This window comes from Nelumbo nucifera, chromosome 2 (genome assembly GCF_055504915.1).
Source record: "Nelumbo nucifera cultivar China Antique chromosome 2, China Antique-T2T, whole genome shotgun sequence".
Lineage (NCBI taxonomy): Eukaryota > Viridiplantae > Streptophyta > Magnoliopsida > Proteales > Nelumbonaceae > Nelumbo > Nelumbo nucifera.
Window position 1 is genome coordinate 96,481,924 of NC_142650.1, and position 16,433 is coordinate 96,498,356.

The 16,433-nt window shown below is 37.9% G+C and overlaps 1 protein-coding gene across 5 annotated transcripts; it reads right to left on the bottom strand.

Annotated features, from left to right (window-relative positions):
- Positions 1-3,178: 3,178 nt before the first annotated feature.
- On the bottom strand, positions 3,179-16,057 carry TTN9 (titan9). Of its 5 annotated transcripts, none has more exons than XM_088899384.1 (10): positions 15,837-16,057; positions 15,639-15,678; positions 15,507-15,554; positions 15,352-15,421; positions 14,856-14,946; positions 14,708-14,769; positions 6,389-6,696; positions 6,273-6,306; positions 6,046-6,171; positions 3,179-3,645 (listed from the first exon to the last, which is right to left on the bottom strand). In XM_088899384.1, the coding sequence occupies exons 3-10, from the start codon at positions 15,552-15,554 to the stop codon at positions 3,455-3,457; spliced, it is 930 nt and encodes a 309-aa protein (XP_088755510.1). In that variant the 5' UTR covers positions 15,639-15,678; positions 15,837-16,057; the 3' UTR covers positions 3,179-3,454. The 5 variants fall into 5 exon arrangements, with proteins under 5 accessions (XP_088755510.1, XP_088755511.1, XP_010246252.1 ...); XM_088899385.1 differs by having other exon boundaries at positions 15,823-16,057; XM_010247950.3 differs by having other exon boundaries at positions 15,523-15,678; positions 15,837-16,056.
- Positions 16,058-16,433: the final 376 nt, after the last annotated feature.

The following is a 16,433-nucleotide window of genomic DNA, read 5'->3' on the forward strand; positions in this document are numbered from 1 at the left end:
ATTGAAAACCAGTATAACAAGGAATGGAAATTGAAAGGATGCCAGTTTGGTAAGGATTGTTTCATCATCATCATATCCTTGTCCAACTATATGTTTCTTGTTACTTCCACCCAAATCCTTTTTTTTGGCCTACCCCTAACTGTTCTAACAGATCATTTTTTCAAACACCTGTTAGATGGGTAGTCCCAGCGGATATGCAGATTCAAATCCCACTACCCGTTCCATTAAAATAGCAAAAAAAAAAAAAAAAAAAAAAAAACAGAAAAACAACAGGTGTTGTAGATGGTAGGAATTATTTCAATTTAAAATTACAAATCATCACCATTTTGAGATAATCAAGAAAAAAAATGAAATACTGCCTGCTTGAAAAAAACAATACACCATTAAACAAACCTTCCAGGGAAGAATAGAAATCATTCGCCACATGATGTTTCAGTATAAATGATCTCAACCCTAAAATAAAAGCAATTCAACGATAATTACCATGACCTACCTATTAAAGCTCAACTAACCAATTATAGATCATCTCAAAATGGTCTATAACATCTAAGACAAAGTTACTAAATCAGATTAAGTAATTTAGTGCTTTAACTACAACACTGTATCTTAAAAAAAATCCAAAATGAGAAGTTGAACAATGGACAAGATGGAATTGTAAATAGTGTTTTCAATCTCTTCACTATTAGGGATGGCAATTTCTACCTTATCCAGTAGGTACTTGCTATATCCACCTCAATGGGGTGGGTTTTCAGATTTTGGGGCAGGGACAGGTTTTGGGGTTCTACAGCCTGTACAAGTATGGGCAGGGCACAGTATCAGGCTAAAACCCAACCCTCTCCAATCCACCTATTATTGGGAGGCATATGAACATTATGTATTAGGTGTTGAATTTAATAATATTTTATTTTATTTTTTTGTGAAGAATAGTTGATAGTTTGTGTTTTTTACATGTCTTAGTTAAATAATTGAAAATTTTGCTATTTGTTTATATTATTTATTATTTATATATAATAAGAAATAAGATGCAGGTTTTAAACCCAATCCACCCTCATATTGAATGTGAAGAGGGTAGAATCGGGGAGGGTTTAGATTCTCAAAATCCAACTTGCTATAGGTTTTGAGGTGGATATGGGTTGGGAGGTTTAGGGAGGCAAGTAAAGAGTCTAGAATTTACAAAACCCTCCTTGAACCTGACTCATTGCCATCCCTATCCACTGGTACAAATTTTGTTGGTTGATTTCTCTCCCCGGAACCCATTGTAGCTCTCTTGAGATGTTTTGAAAGAGAAAACGTTGCCACAGGTCCCTCTTATAAATGGCAACCAAATAGGTTCATGCCTACACGTCTCTCTATCACAGTATAGTTGTGTATTTTTCTAAGATTAAGCAAAATGCCTATAACAAATCGTGCATATCTGATGGAACATGGAGATAACTACCATATTTTTTGTTGAGTGGGGATAGATACATGTTTGAGGGAGAAGATCTATCCGGTTCCCATTCCTATAGAGTTCGGATGACAAGTACAGGAGATGTTCCAAATGCATGTGGGATGGGCTGTGGGGCACATGTGGGGTCTGTTGTAGGGCCCATCCGAATTCATCCCTGTATCGCTACCAAAGGATCTCTTTACCCACAAACTCTTCCCATATCCCTACCTATAGGACACTACATTTGGGCATTTGGAATATCTCTCTTGTCATTCATGGAGATATTCCCAATACACACGGCAGTAGTGTCTTGTAAGTAGAGATGTGGAAAGAATTTGTAAAGAGTTTGTAGGTAAGAGATCCAAAGTGGTATTGACTTCCATTGGCCGATTGACCAACTTCAATTTTTGTACCTTTGTTGTATTTTTCACCAACATTCAATTTTATGATGTGATTAGGGGTGCAAGTCAGGCCAAGTTATGTCTGGTTGATGTCAATCCTCAAGAGTTGTTGATACTTGAAACCCCACTACAACTTCAGTTTGGGTTTGAATTAGTGTTGGGTTCATCTGACTTCTCTACATCCTTTTGCCAAATATACTTATTTACTAGACTTTAAGGGTTCATGTTAATTCAATGTTAGCATTACCCCGTGCAAAAGAACATGGTTATCTTATATAAATTGATAAATATATTTATACATAAATACTTGTGAAAAAAATGTACATACAAATATATTTATAGTTTTATACATGCAAAATTACTTGCATGTATATTGAATACACATACAAAAGTACTTGTATGCAAGGTTCAAAATATTGATACGCCCGAGGTGTATCGGGCAGTACTGGTAGTTCTTTTTTAATTTTTTTTTTCAAATCCGATTCAGATGGGCCAGTTTAAGGTCCGTCCACCCCCTGAACTAGTCAAAACCCCGATACACCCTCTGTAAGAACATATCGGGAAGTTCTCGATATGATATGTATCGGCCAATACGGGCCAATACGTATCGATATTTTGAACCTTACATGTATAAAAACATACACACAAATATGAAATTAAGTTGTATTCAGATTGGGTCAGGTCGGTCAAGGCCTCAACCTAACCTAACCCAAAGTCAGGTTTATACTTTCGACCCTAACCCAAACTTCAACCCAACCCTATATTTTCAGGCCAGGTTCGGACTAAACCAGCCCACATTGCAACCCCATATGTAATAGATGATGCCTTGAGTTCAACTATGATACCATAATGACATGAATGGTGATAAGCAGAAGGTCCAGAAATACATGCAAGTGATGTAACCAACTAACCAGTATCAAAGGTTAAAGTATTCACACACCACGAGCTGAAGGAGTGTATTGATACTTTGAACCCAGTGGCTTAGTTTCATTTTCTTTTTTCCAAAAGCTGCTCAGATGGATTGGTCTAAGGGCTGCTACCCCATGAAATGGGTTTTGACCCCAAAAGCGTTAAAATTTCACGTATTAACAGGTCACTAATACAATATGATACGCTTGATATGGGACTGTCAAAATTTTGAACCTTGCTCGTACATAAAACTGGTTCACCCACTCCAACTGGGTCTGGGTAACAGGAAGCCGGCAGAGCAACAAGTTCACGGTGAGCGGTTGATCTATGACCCATTACATAATTTCGTTTTATTCTCCAATTTTTACTTGGAATCATGATGAAATGGGGTTCCTGGTCTAAACCAGGGAGAGGAGAGAAAAACCCTTGGATTGCAATCTTTGTTTGTAATCCGTTATGAAGCAATGGTTGGAATAGCACAAGTACAGTCGTTTCAAAGGTTCATATCCAAGCTAATATATCACAAAAATACACAAAATTACAACATGCTTAAACCCAGAAGATACAGAGTCACCCGAGAAAATAATTAAAAGGTAACACAGCTTCTGAATAGAAGCAGTATTGTTGCTACTGATGCTAGACTCAGTAAAGAACGAGTGACATTACATGCATTACAGGCTTAAAAACAGCATATGGGACTACTGGAGAACAAGCATCAAGGATGCAGCTTGATAACCCGAGAAACCCTCTCGAAGAAGATGGGACACATGCTTGTGCTGAACATCATTACCTCCCTCATCCACTCTGGAGCCACTCTCTCAAAAGTTCCCAGAGATGCAACACGATACAATAGCTCTGCATCCTCCCCAGCCGGTTTATTAACCCATGTCAGACTGAATGAATAACCTGTAAACCCAAAACAAATTTCAAAATAAAGAGGATAAACACTGTAAAAATGAACTAATCTATAACTACTATCTTAAAGCATTTGGTTAGTGTACAGTAATTGGGTGAGAGCATAACATGTGGCACGCTGTTTATTTGTCATGCTTGCTTTATACTTCCAAGTTCCAATGTGTCCTCTCCTTCCCTTCCTCTTCTTTTTTTTCCGGTCTCCCTGCTCACCCTATTCTGAAGAGAAGCTTGCCATACAAGCCTCTCGCTTCAAGAGCCTTCTTTTAATCAAATTGCTCATGCCATTGCACAGAAGGCTAAACATTTAGTCAGGGAGGTGGTGTGGTATTAATGTAATTATGTAAATGTTGTTTTTTCATGATGTGTAGTTCAGTTGCCTACTGTAAATAGGGGTGTATCTCTTTGTACTCTTTTCAAACAGTATTTGACCCAATCCAAAGTGTGCAAGGAAAGGTAGTGATTGATGCCTCTCGTTTAATCAACCCACAAACTATGATACTTGGCCAAGAGCCAAGGCAAACAGCATCTAAGCTTGGACATCTAAATAAACCATCCATCCGGGTGAATACTTGATGCATGTCCCTCATGTGTCATCTATTCCCTTGTTGTGTGCTTTGTATTTTAATCCATTTGTCTCACATCAACTGTTCTTTCAGGCTTTGATCCATGGATTGAATAGGCATTACTACTCAATAGCCACAGGAATGAACTCGAAGAAATGGTACTCAACTTATAGAAGTGGACTGGACTGACACTACAGCAGTTTGATACCCATGCCAGAACTAATGAGCAAACTATTCAGGTAAGGAGAGGTCTCATCTCCTAGTTTTGTTCTCTTTTGCTCCGTTGCTATTATACCTGGCACACTCGGTTTTCATCCTAACTGTTGACTCCTAACATCTTTTCAGCAGGGTATCATTAGAATAAGTGAATTTATTATAACAAGATGCATATGATCATTAACATCTTATTTATCATGATATTTTTCCATAAGGTCCTGTCAGAGGCTCCTATCTGTTGCATCTTTTAAAAGCAAGACAACCTTTTTACCATAGAATTTTTGGAAGCTCCATTTTGACATCCTCTTATATTCACTTGGCATGTTGTGTGATGAGCAGGAGATGCTAAATTTGGCGATCAAATACAATAAGATGGTTTAGAAGGACAATGAGATGCCACCAGAGAAGCTAGACATTGCAAATGTTGGCAGAGAAGGTGCCAAGAAGCATCTGAAAGAATTGAGAACAGGTGTTACATTTGGACTATACTAGCTTCATTTGATTCATTGAAAAATTGGGGACGGAAGATTTGATTTGAAAAGCATATGATCTATATTCCTTTTATTAAAATTGTATTTTTATTATATTTGTTTTAAAGTTCTTATTTTTCTTTTTGTTTTCAATTTACTTTCTTTTTACTTTTTTGACCATTAATATCTTTGCAATCACAAGTGTCACACCATACTGCACAAATGGCCAGAGCAACCACAGTTACGAGAGAGAGAAGGTTCTAAGGCACAGAGATGATCTACCACTCTTCTGCCCTCATGACCGTGCTGACCAAGGCCTTTCCACTAGTACTTAATTAAAAGAGATCAATGCTATACTTTTGGTTAAGTTTGCAAATACGACACTCGAAATCAAAGATTTGAATGCCAGTTAAACCATCTAAAAAAGCTAAGCTAAAGGGAATTGGAAACAACTAGCAAGCAACATCTTCAGCCTAAAACACCTTGTCACTCTTTCAAAATAAGCCTACTTGTGTAGATAAGTTTCATATTAAAATATAAAATCTTTGACAGCAAATGTTAGTTTTGAAAACCACCAATACAAGGTGGGCATATTCCTGATATCAACCATGGAATTGAAGATGTTGTGAAGTCAGTGGGTAAAGAGCCTAATTAGTCGTATGAATACAAGAATTCAATGGGAAAAAAGGTCAGCTAATGGTAGATGCACTAGCTAAACAAGGAATATTCAGTAGCCAATTATACTGGGCTTGTTTGTAATGAGAAAGTTGGCCGGATGAGGTTTCACCTTGCACCTCCCCTTTGTAATCTTCTTTTTCTTCTTAATATACTTTTCTTTCTTATCAAAAAAAAACAACATGTGAATTCAGTGGGTCCCCTATCCAATAGATGATCTGGATCAGCCATAAGATCCCTCCATGTGGCAGAAATAGATAATTTAATGAAGGGAAGCCTCCTACTTGACCTGACTAGTGGACCATTTCCCCATATATACATGATTACATATACATATACAGAATGTAATCCACAATCCACCAGTTGAAGCAAAAGCCTAAGAAAAGACCTATAGAGAATTTTAGACATCAAATAAAGAATCCATGAAGCTGAAAAAATTGGACTGTTATTCTGGATTGAACAATTACCACTTGATTGATGAAGTGCTGAAACAGACAATCCTTCTGTTTGAATAATTGCAGAGAATTTCATGCCAACTAAGCACTCCACAAGGGCTTGAAATAGACAATTGGCAGCTCCAGTGTTACTACCTCCTAAAAATTTTGGTAACCAAGCCTAGTTAAACATATGGCACTGTGCCCAAGAAGAATGTCATCAATAAGCCCTAGTTAAATGTATGACACATAACACATACCTAAACCAGCCACATCTCTTCTACAGCATTCAGGCTGAAAAGTTGCACATCCAGGGTCAAGGTAAAAATGGAAAGCCAAAAATTTGACTCAATGTCAAAAAAGTTACGATACGTACCAGCAGAATGTTTCTAGGTGCACCATTATCACACAAGTGTGAATCTCTTTCTAATTCTCTCACCTCATCATGCTCATCTTGAACACTGGCATGTGGAACAAATCTTACTTCTGTCTGAGTTCCCACATGCCTACTGTGCTTTTGTGGCATCTTTATAGTTGACTGATCAGATAAATCACTTGGCCCAACTTGAGGATCTTGAAAAGATCTAATTTGTGCAATGTCATTGTTTCCACCTTCTGTGATGCAGCAGAGTTGCTCTCGTGGCATGTTGTGAAGTCTCTCAACTTCTTCGGCCAGATCTTTATCTGTTAAATGTTCATTTGATTAACAGCAAGAGAACTTAATCAGAACATGGAAATGGAATATAGTTGGCCCTAACTGTGACATACATGTATATCATCACTCATCATCATAGATTTTTTTTATCAATCACAGAAACTATATCATTAATTTAGAAGAAAATTAGTACAACTGAAGAGAAAGAAGGGGAAGGGATAAACTCTCTTAGCCCTTCCCCAATGGAAAAAATTACAACAAAGCCCAAAATAAGTTATTCCTTCCCACCAAGGTTCAAAGTACCAAAATGTATCAGGGTGTATCAGCTGATACGTATCATATTGGTGCCCCCCCAATACACCCCTACAGTGGGTGTTTTGGGGTCTGACCTGGTTCAGGAGGTAGATGGGCCTTAAACCGACCCCCTGAACCAGTTTGAAAAAACAAAAGTAAAGGCACAGCTCGTTACAAGCTGATACGCCCCAACCGGCGTATCAGCCTGTGTCAATATTTAGAACCTTGCTTCCCACTCCTTGTTTAGCAAGTGTATCAGCAAAGGCATTTGCATCTCTCTCAAGTTGCTTCTAATCTATGATGATGAGTGAAACATGGCATTGTTGGGGAAATGCTTGTGGAGATTGCATCTAAGGCACAAGGAGAAAGGTAAGGCGTGAGCCTTATTGAAAACAGCGCACAAATTTTTTGAAAAAGAATAAAAAAAAGAAAGAAAAAATATAAAAAAGCATATTTAAATTTAAAAACTTCAGAAAAATTACAAAGAACATATATCTATGTTTATCAAAACACAAACTTGAATTTCAAATTTTCAAATGATTATTTCTTTTTAATCAATAATGGAAACTTTTATTAATAAAAGGAGATGGAAAAGATACAACAAGAAAGGGGGTAAAATCTCTTACCCCACCCTAAAAATAAAACATCACATTACAATACAGCCCAAAAGAAACTAGTTCTTCCCACCCCTTGTTTAGCTAGATAATCTGCAAAAGAATTGAAACTCCTCTTGGACCACTGAAACTGAATTTGCATGTCTTGAGTGAGCTTGTAAATTCTCTTTTTTTTCATTCGAGAACTTCCATAAATTAGCCTCTTCCTTCTACAGCCAGTTAATAGCCAGTTTCGAATCACCCTCCATCAGCAGCTTACTAATATTCAGCTGTTTGGCTCTTTTTATTCCTTCTAATACTGCTGAAATTTCAGCTCTCAGAGAATCCCCCCAACCTATAGGCCCTGAAAATATGGCCATAATCCGACCTTCTTCATCCCTGAAGACTCCTATACCTGAAGGGTCTGGGTTTCCTTCACTGCTGCCATCAAAATTCAATTTAGTGAACCCCATAGTTGGAGGAGACTAAGTTGGAACAGGCAGGGGCTATCAACCGAGCAGACCAGGCAACTTCTTTCCATTTCCTGCTGAGAAGCCTTCAAAAAGCTTCATTGACTTGACCCAATGAACCACCCTAATGTAGATTAAATCAATGATGGCTTCTTTGTTCTTTTCTTTTTCCTGGAAAGTTCGTTGATTTCTTTCTTCCCACACTGTCCAGCATACAGCTGCTCTTATACATCTCCACAAGATCTTACCTCTCTTTTTGAAACCCCTCACAGGAGCAAAGTTAAACAAGCATTGCAGAGTTGGGGGAGTGGGCCACCTACAACCAAAAAGAGAGAAAAACAAAATCCAGATTTCTGAAACAAAAGGATAGGAAACAAATAAGTGATAATAGCTCTCACCGTTCTTCTTACATAAGATACACCAGTGCGGGGATAAACACCATCTTGGCCTTTTCTTTTGAAGTAAGTCACAAGTGTTACACTTTCCTAGTATAGCTTCCCAGCATAAAGCACCTACTTTGGGAAGAATTGGTCTAACCCAAACTTCCGGAACTGGGAAAGGAAAATCAAGGACCGAATGGGAATGGGTTAATTCCTTGAAAAAAGAAGAGCATGAAAAAATACCCAAGGGAGTAGGAGCCCAAATCCTATTGTCCAATCTAGATGGGTCAACAACTACCTCCTCCAAAAGCCCAGATTCCAAACAGGGCAAGAATTAGAAAAGGTTAGGAAAGTAGCAACAGGTTCATTTTTAAACCTTGAGAGAGAGAACAAAGAAGGATACTACTCTTTTAGAGGTGTGTTACCCACTCAGATATGTTCCCAAAATCTTATAGAATTACCAGAGCAAAGGTCATACCTGATAAAAGGAAGGATGGAAGAATAGCATGAATAGACTTCTAGGGAGAAGCTCTTGTAGCCCTAGATGAAACACGTGTCCCAGTCGTCTGCCTCTTGCCCATGAATACTTAGGACTATTTTAGCCCACAGATTATCCTTTTGCTTTGTCAATCTCCATAACCATTCCCCCAACAAGGCTTCATTCTTCTTCTGCAAGTTACCTAAGCCAAGACCACTATTCTTTTTTTGCTCTATTTACCAGATCCCACCTAACTCTATGATCCATTTTCTCCTCCCCATGTTCCCATAGGAAATCTCTCACGATTTTCTCCAACACCCTACACACTCCCTCAAGAATTTTAAACACTGACAAAAAGTAGACCGGGAGGTCCGCCAAGGTTGCTTTAATCAAAGTTATCCTACCACCCAAAGTTAGGTAGTTTTTCTTCCCTGAAGCTAGCCTTTTTGTGAATTTCTCAATCACCGGATTCCAAAAGTCCCTTCTGCTAGGATTATCCCCTAAAGGAAGTCCCAAATATTCCAATGGCCACTGTGCAATCTCGCATCCCAATATTTGGGCCCTTTCTTCCACCTCTTCGGCCCTCATATTAATACCAATCACACAACTCTTATCAAAGTTGACTTTGAGGTTGGTCACATGTTCAAAGACATTAATCACCCGTTTTAAGTTTCTAACCCACCTAACTTCATCCCCTCCACAAAACAAAATTGTGTCATCCGCAAACTGTAAATGAGTGATCTAAACCCCATCCCTCCCAACTTTCCAACCACTTACCAAACCCTTAGAATCTGCCCTCTCCATAATCCTCCCCAAAACTTCAACAATCAGGGTAAAAAGAAAAGGGGACAGGGGGTCCCCTTGCCTAATACCCCTAGTAGCTGGAAAGTGATCCACCACCCTACCATTCACCAGAATAGAATAGTGGCAGGTCCTAATGCACCCTTTTATCTACTTACACCACCTATGCCCAAAACCAAAAAGACCCTAGCACTTCCAACAACACAGACCAATCAACCAAGCCATAAGCCTTTTCTATATCCAATTTACACACCAACCCTTTCTTCCCATTTCTTTTGAAATCTTCCACACTCTCGTTTGCTATTAAAATTTGATCCACAATTTGTCTATTCTTCACAAATGCACCTTGGTTAGGGGAAATGATTGTCCGGAGAACCTCTCTAATTCTACGCAAGAGAACCTACGCAAGAGAACCTTGGCAATGATTTTGTAGAGGCTATTAACCAAACTGATGGGTATGAACTCCTTAGGGTGGCAAGCTCCCTCCTATTTTGGGACTAATGCAATGAAAGTAGAGTTCAGACCAGGGTTAATCACCCCTCTTTCAAAGAATTCTGAGAACACATTCTGAATGTCATCCTTAATAATCTCCCAGAAGAATACAAATATAAAAGAAGTTAAAAGCCAACTTAACTCTCCATGTCTCCATGGTGTTAAGCACTTCAGACTCAATACCACAATAATCATTGAATCACTACATCTAGTAAATGGTAATCCACACATGACACATCACATTCACATCATAGACCAAGATCAATATTAATAAAAAAAAGTGGCAACTTAAAATCTTAAACAAAAAAAGAGTAGATGTTTAAGTCTTTAAAACAAAGCTAGATGAAATAAAAGTCTAAGGCCTCGTTTGCTTTTTGGTAAGTTACTTACCCGGGTAAATGCAGTTACCTAGGTAAGTTTTTCTTGGGAAACACTTACCCGGGTAAGTGCATTTACCCATGTTCTTTTATTTCTCATGTAAATAAAGCAATGACCATTTCGGCCGTAAAAATCCATTATTAAAAAGGGCATTTTTGTCCCATTCAAGTGTTGGCAACTTTCCCCCTAGGCGAGAGTTATTTACCCATCTAGGAGATGGGTATCACTTACCCAGGTAAGTGATACATAGGAAAATAAACTTTCCCTAGTCTCCACATAAATCTAAAAAAAAAAAAAGAACATGGGATTCTTGGTCAATGGGAACCAAAATCCCATTGACCAACTTCCCCACCTCTCAGAATCCGAAAAAAGAACGCCCCCTAAGTATCTAACACTATCACTCATCACCGATGTTTAGAAAACCAAACAAGACCGGCCAATTAGACCAATTGAACCATGAACCACACCACTGGCCAGTTTGATCCTTCTACCCTAAAACTCTTAACTTGTGAAAAAATGGTCAAAACAAGTTGACCGGCTGGTTTAACTGGAAAACCGATGAACCAGTCTCAATGTCCCACCCAATCTCTAAATGAATGGAAATTTGAAAATGGTAATGGCAAGACTCAAACCCATGACCTTTTATTTGTATATAGTCCTAATAGTGATACCATTAAGCCACTTTTTCACTTGTCATCATTTATGCCTCTTTAATGTATATATTGCTTTAATACACATATTTTAAAGAAAATGTAAGTTAAGAGACTTAAACACTGGTCCTTTGCTTTAAAACTTAAGAATGTAACCATCTATCCATCGCATTCAAATATAATAATATTTGAAAAATATATTATATAGCATTTATTGACCTGAAATATATGTACATAAATATTCTATCATCACAATTCGACCTCCGATTTGACCACAATTGAACCTCTAACTAGTGAACCTCTCCCTTTCCTAGTTCTATGCCCAACCCAATTCTCTAAACATTGCACATCACTCATTTCCCCATTCACTCTTCACTTCCACAATCTTCCTCATCATCTTCTTCATTTGGACCTGATGTGATTCAGTCCAATAAAAAACTTTAAAATATTTCAAATTATAACAAAAGAGAAAGAAGAAGAAAACAGCAAGAAGAAGAAGAGGGAGAAGAAGTGAGAAAGGACTTCGATGGTCTCTTCTTCCACCTCTCTATTCTTTTATTAATCTTACTAAGATTGAATAAATTACAAGTCCACCCTTAAGTGGGCATCCATCTCATCAACATACTTTAAGAAAGCATAAAAAAGAATTAAGGACCATAGGGAAAAGGCACATTAAGAAACAAAACAAGGAAGAACTAGCAATAAGAGAGTAATGGCCTAGGGCCCATTAGGCCCAGCCTCTCTACACTCCCCCTCAAGCTAAGCATAGATATCAATCATGCCCAATTTGCTTATATAGTGAATCAGCTTTCATTTAGGAACACCTTTTGTCAAAACATCAGCCAACTGTTCTTTAGAAGCAATAAATGGCAGGCAGACTTCTCCTGAAGCAACTCTCTCCCGTATAAAGTGCTTGTCAACCTCTATGTGCTTAGTTCTATCATACTAAACAGGATTATGTGCAATGTTGATAGCGGCCTAGTTGTCACAATATAGCATCATTGGCTTCTAATAATCAATACCCAATCTTCTAAAAGTGATCTCAACCACAAAATTTTGAAACTCCATGTGCCATTTCCCTATACTCTGCTTTAGTCGAGGATATAAAAACTATAGACTACTTCTTACTTCTCCATGACACAATGTTCTCTGCCACCATAGCACAGTAACTTGAAGTAGATCTCATATCATCAATACATCCAACCTAATCAACATTAGTGTATGCTTCCAGCTTCATGTGCCCATGCTTAGCAAACAAGATACCCTTCCCTAGTCCCTTTCAGGTAACACAAAACCCTCTCAGCAGCTACTAAATGTATATATCTGGGAGAATGCATGATAATAACAACTTCCCAAGCAGTCTCTAGAGCACTCCCCTATCGGTCAACAATTCACCATCAGTAGTTAAAAGCTTGTGATTGAGGTCTATAGGAGTGGATGTTGGTTTAGCACCTAGTTTGCCAGTTTCTACAAGAAGATCAAGAACATACTTACGTTAAGAAATGAAAATACCATCCTTAGACCTGTCAACTTCAATTCCCAAGAAATATCTGAATTCGCCCAAATCCTTAATCTCAAACTCAGTGTTAAGTAGTTGGTTCCAACCTTCTCTACAAGAAGATCAAGGAACTTTCGGTCATGCTTTCAGCCCCCAAAAGACCTTCCCCTTGAATCTTTAATTCACTTCCAGCCTTCTCTATTTTATATGTGATGTTAACAGTCACTACTTCAAACAAAAGAAACTTGAACTTCACCTTTTAAGCAAAAAGGAACTTATCTGATTGAAATCAAACACCCAGAAATCACTCACAGTGAGGACTTCTAATTCAGAAATCATTCACAATCAAGAAACACGACCAAGAAATCACTTCTCAGCCAAGAATCATCACCCAAAAACCATTTACAGTCAACTATAACTGTCCAAGAATCAACCACAGTCAAAGAACAATTTTGGGAGTAAGAAATGATCGTGGGGTTCTGAAAAAACTTGGGAAAAATGACAGGGAAAACAGAGATCTGTCAAAAACCCTAAAGAAATTACAGAAAATTAATCTCAACAGGGTATTGATTGTTTTCAATCCAATAACAGCCCCAGCAAGTCTTAAACCTTGTCTTTCTCTTTGAGATTATAGCTGTAGGTTGTTAGAAGTAGAATATGTCCACAATATCAAGAGAAGTGTCCTCGAAGGACAATAGGATTGGTGGGAGATCCTCAACCTAGAAAACCCAAATCTGCATAGTCTGCAAATCACCAGTGTGTTGTTAAACAAATACAACTTCAAATAATGGTCTGTTTTAGCCAAGCTTTTTATTACTTCCTAGGAACTTATGGGTTATATAGATGGACAGAAGAAGGAATCTAAAGAGGATGATGCTGAATACTCAACCTGGCACCCTGGCACAAGGAGAATGCCACTATTATGTCATGACTGCTTGCTTCAATGACTCCAGAGGTAGCAAGGACTGTTCACACTTCCCTACAGCCTCTAAGATTTGGAAGGTGTATAAAGCCTACGAACAATGGAAGAACAATGCAAGAATTTATAGACTAACCCAAGATATTGTTGCATTAAGGCAAGGGGATATGTTTATTTCAACTTATTTTGCAATCTTAGGACTATGGGAAGAACTGGACCACCATCTTGTACTTGACTAGGAAATGCAAGAGATAAGGAGAGGCATGATAAACAAAATACAATAAGGCAGAGCTTTTAAGTTCTTGGCTGGCCTAAACCCAATATATGAAAGTATAAGATCCCAAATTTTGGAAATGGATGAGCTTCTAGATTTACATCGAAGGAAAGAGATGCATTTAGACACCAAGTGCAGCCTATTGAGCATTTTGCCTTGATTTCTTCAAGCCAGGAGGGGGGGGGGGCAAGCATTCAGACAAGAGACACCTCAAGTGCTCTCATTGTGGAGCCTCAGAAGCCTCAGAAGAAACAAATAGCAAGTGGAAATGTTGTCACAAGTCACAAAGAGGAGATGAAACAGCCTAAATGGTTAAGTGGGAAAGGAGGTTGGCTAATGGATTGACAAATGCTTTAGCTAAACAAGGGGTGATATGGACCATTTGTATTGGGCTCAGTTGTAATGGAGAGGTTGCACATCATATCCTTCCTTGGAATCTTGTAATCATTGCCATTCCTCATCTTAATAATATTGATATTTTTACTTATCAAAAATATCAAGGCAAACAAGTACAATTGTTCAAATATTTAGAAGCTGAATTGACCTCTTAAACAATAACATAAGATGAACCATCCACTTAAATAACAATAACTACCATTATGTTTGGTTTGAAGGAAAAGGTAGGGAAAGGAAGGGAAGGTAGGGAAACCTATACAAGCCTGTAAAGGTTTCCCTACCTTTTCCTTCAAACCAAACACAGCTTAAGAGAATGATCAAGGAATTCATGAGAATGCAAAATACCTACACCATAAAAATTTAAATGATAATTTGAAAGAGTAATTAACATCCATTAGGCAATCTGCTGTTTCTTACTTTTGTTATTCTCTTCCATCAAAAGCTTTTGGTATTCGACATATTGGCGCTCTTTGGACAATCTGCAACCATATAATCTACGTTTTAGGATTTTTGCTTCGTGCAGCCTTAAAGATTTGACTAATAAATAGTTTTGGAAAACACATGCCTAATAGATTTCACTTCATCCTTCAAGTCACTTAATTGCAAGCGTAACCTCTCATTTTCTTTTCTCAAGTGATCTATCAATTCCTCTGCAGCTGCAAGCAACAAGGAAACAAAGTATCGTTGTGCTCAGAAACCTAAAAATCTTTATGCTAACCATACATCAATGAAATCCAATATTTACTACCTTATGCCTAATATGAATCAGTCTCAAATAAATACAAAAAAATAGACCAAACATTTTATAACTCAACACAGCAACACATACAAGATTACAAGGAAAACAAAAGGTAATGAAAACATTAATTCTATAGATGTCTCAATGTACTCTGAAGCTCGTAAATCTAACACCCAGCTATGTATATCCGCACGGATATCATGTTCATGAAAGTCAAAAAATTAAGCCCCCGCAGAGATACTAAGCTTGCGTGTAATTCAAAACCCAGATTAGAAAAGAAAGAAAGAAAAAACAGTAAATAAAACATCGGAGAAATGCATACCCGACACATAATTCATAAACTTTTCTTCTTGTTCGTGATTGAGCTGCTCCATTTCAGATTCCCTCTTTCTCTAAGCACATTAAAGCGTGAACCCTTCAGGATAATATTTTGAAAATAACAGAAAATTTGAGAATGGAATCAAAACAAAGCAAAACCTTCATGTTGGTGTACTTATCGTATAGTTTAGAGTACAGAGCCTCCATCTGCATCAGAAATCAGCAAACCCCCAATAAATTCCACCTCTAAAAATTTACCCAAGTAGGAAAAGCTTGCAACAAGAGCAATGCCTTGAATAATTCAAACCCCAAATACTTTGTCTTTTTCCCCCTGTATCAACACAAACAAATGTCAAAACTTTTAAAATGGAAAATGCAGCTACAACTCATAAAATGAACAAAAGATCCATTAAGCTTTCCCCTCTTGCAATAATTCTACAAATTGAACTAGGGATAGAGTAATCAGACAATAGACCTTCCAGAACCAACCTTCACATCAACTGTAGTATAACGCAGAGCAGCTCGAGCGGAAAGCGGGTAAATTTTGCGGAGATTGCAGAACACCTCAAAAAAAGGCGGGAAAATTGCTTTGGAAATGGAAAAAAGGGTTTCGAAGTCTCAGCTTTGTTTTATACATTGGGACTACATACGGGTGGATTCGACTTCACATCAGCACCCCACAAATGCCCCATGGCACATCCTCACCTTGTATTGGTAATATCTGCAAATGACGTCGACATCATCTCCCGTATTTATCATTGGGACCTCCAGGATCTACATCCGAAAGCATGTTTGATTTAATAGTGACGTCATAGCCTGATGCATTGGCTGAACCATTCCCATTAAGACTTAAATGAGATAGGGAAGGGATTAATCACCTGTCTCCCGGATCTAATAGGTGGGGCTCACATGAGATTCCAAAGCAAACATAAATTAAAACAAGCAATTCATTGATTAACTAAGAACAATTAATAATCAACAAAACTAAACAAAGTCATGAATAAACCATCACAAGAAAAAGAAACTAATTAACTTATTTTATTTCTTTTTTTTTATCGTTTGTTTATGTAATCTCCTCATGGAAAC

Excerpts from the sequence above, each read along its gene's own strand:
- TTN9 (XM_010247948.3), bottom strand. The coding sequence starts at position 15,560 with ATGCAGATGGAGGCTCTGTACTCTAAACTATACGATAAGTACACCAAC. Across the intron at positions 6,307-6,388 it reads CACCTAGAAACATTCTGCTG|CCTGAATGCTGTAGAAGAGA; the intron begins GTACGTATCGTA and ends GCAACTTTTCAG. Across the intron at positions 3,646-6,045 it reads AGCACTTCATCAATCAAGTG|GTTATTCATTCAGTCTGACA; the intron begins GTAATTGTTCAA and ends TTGGGTTTACAG.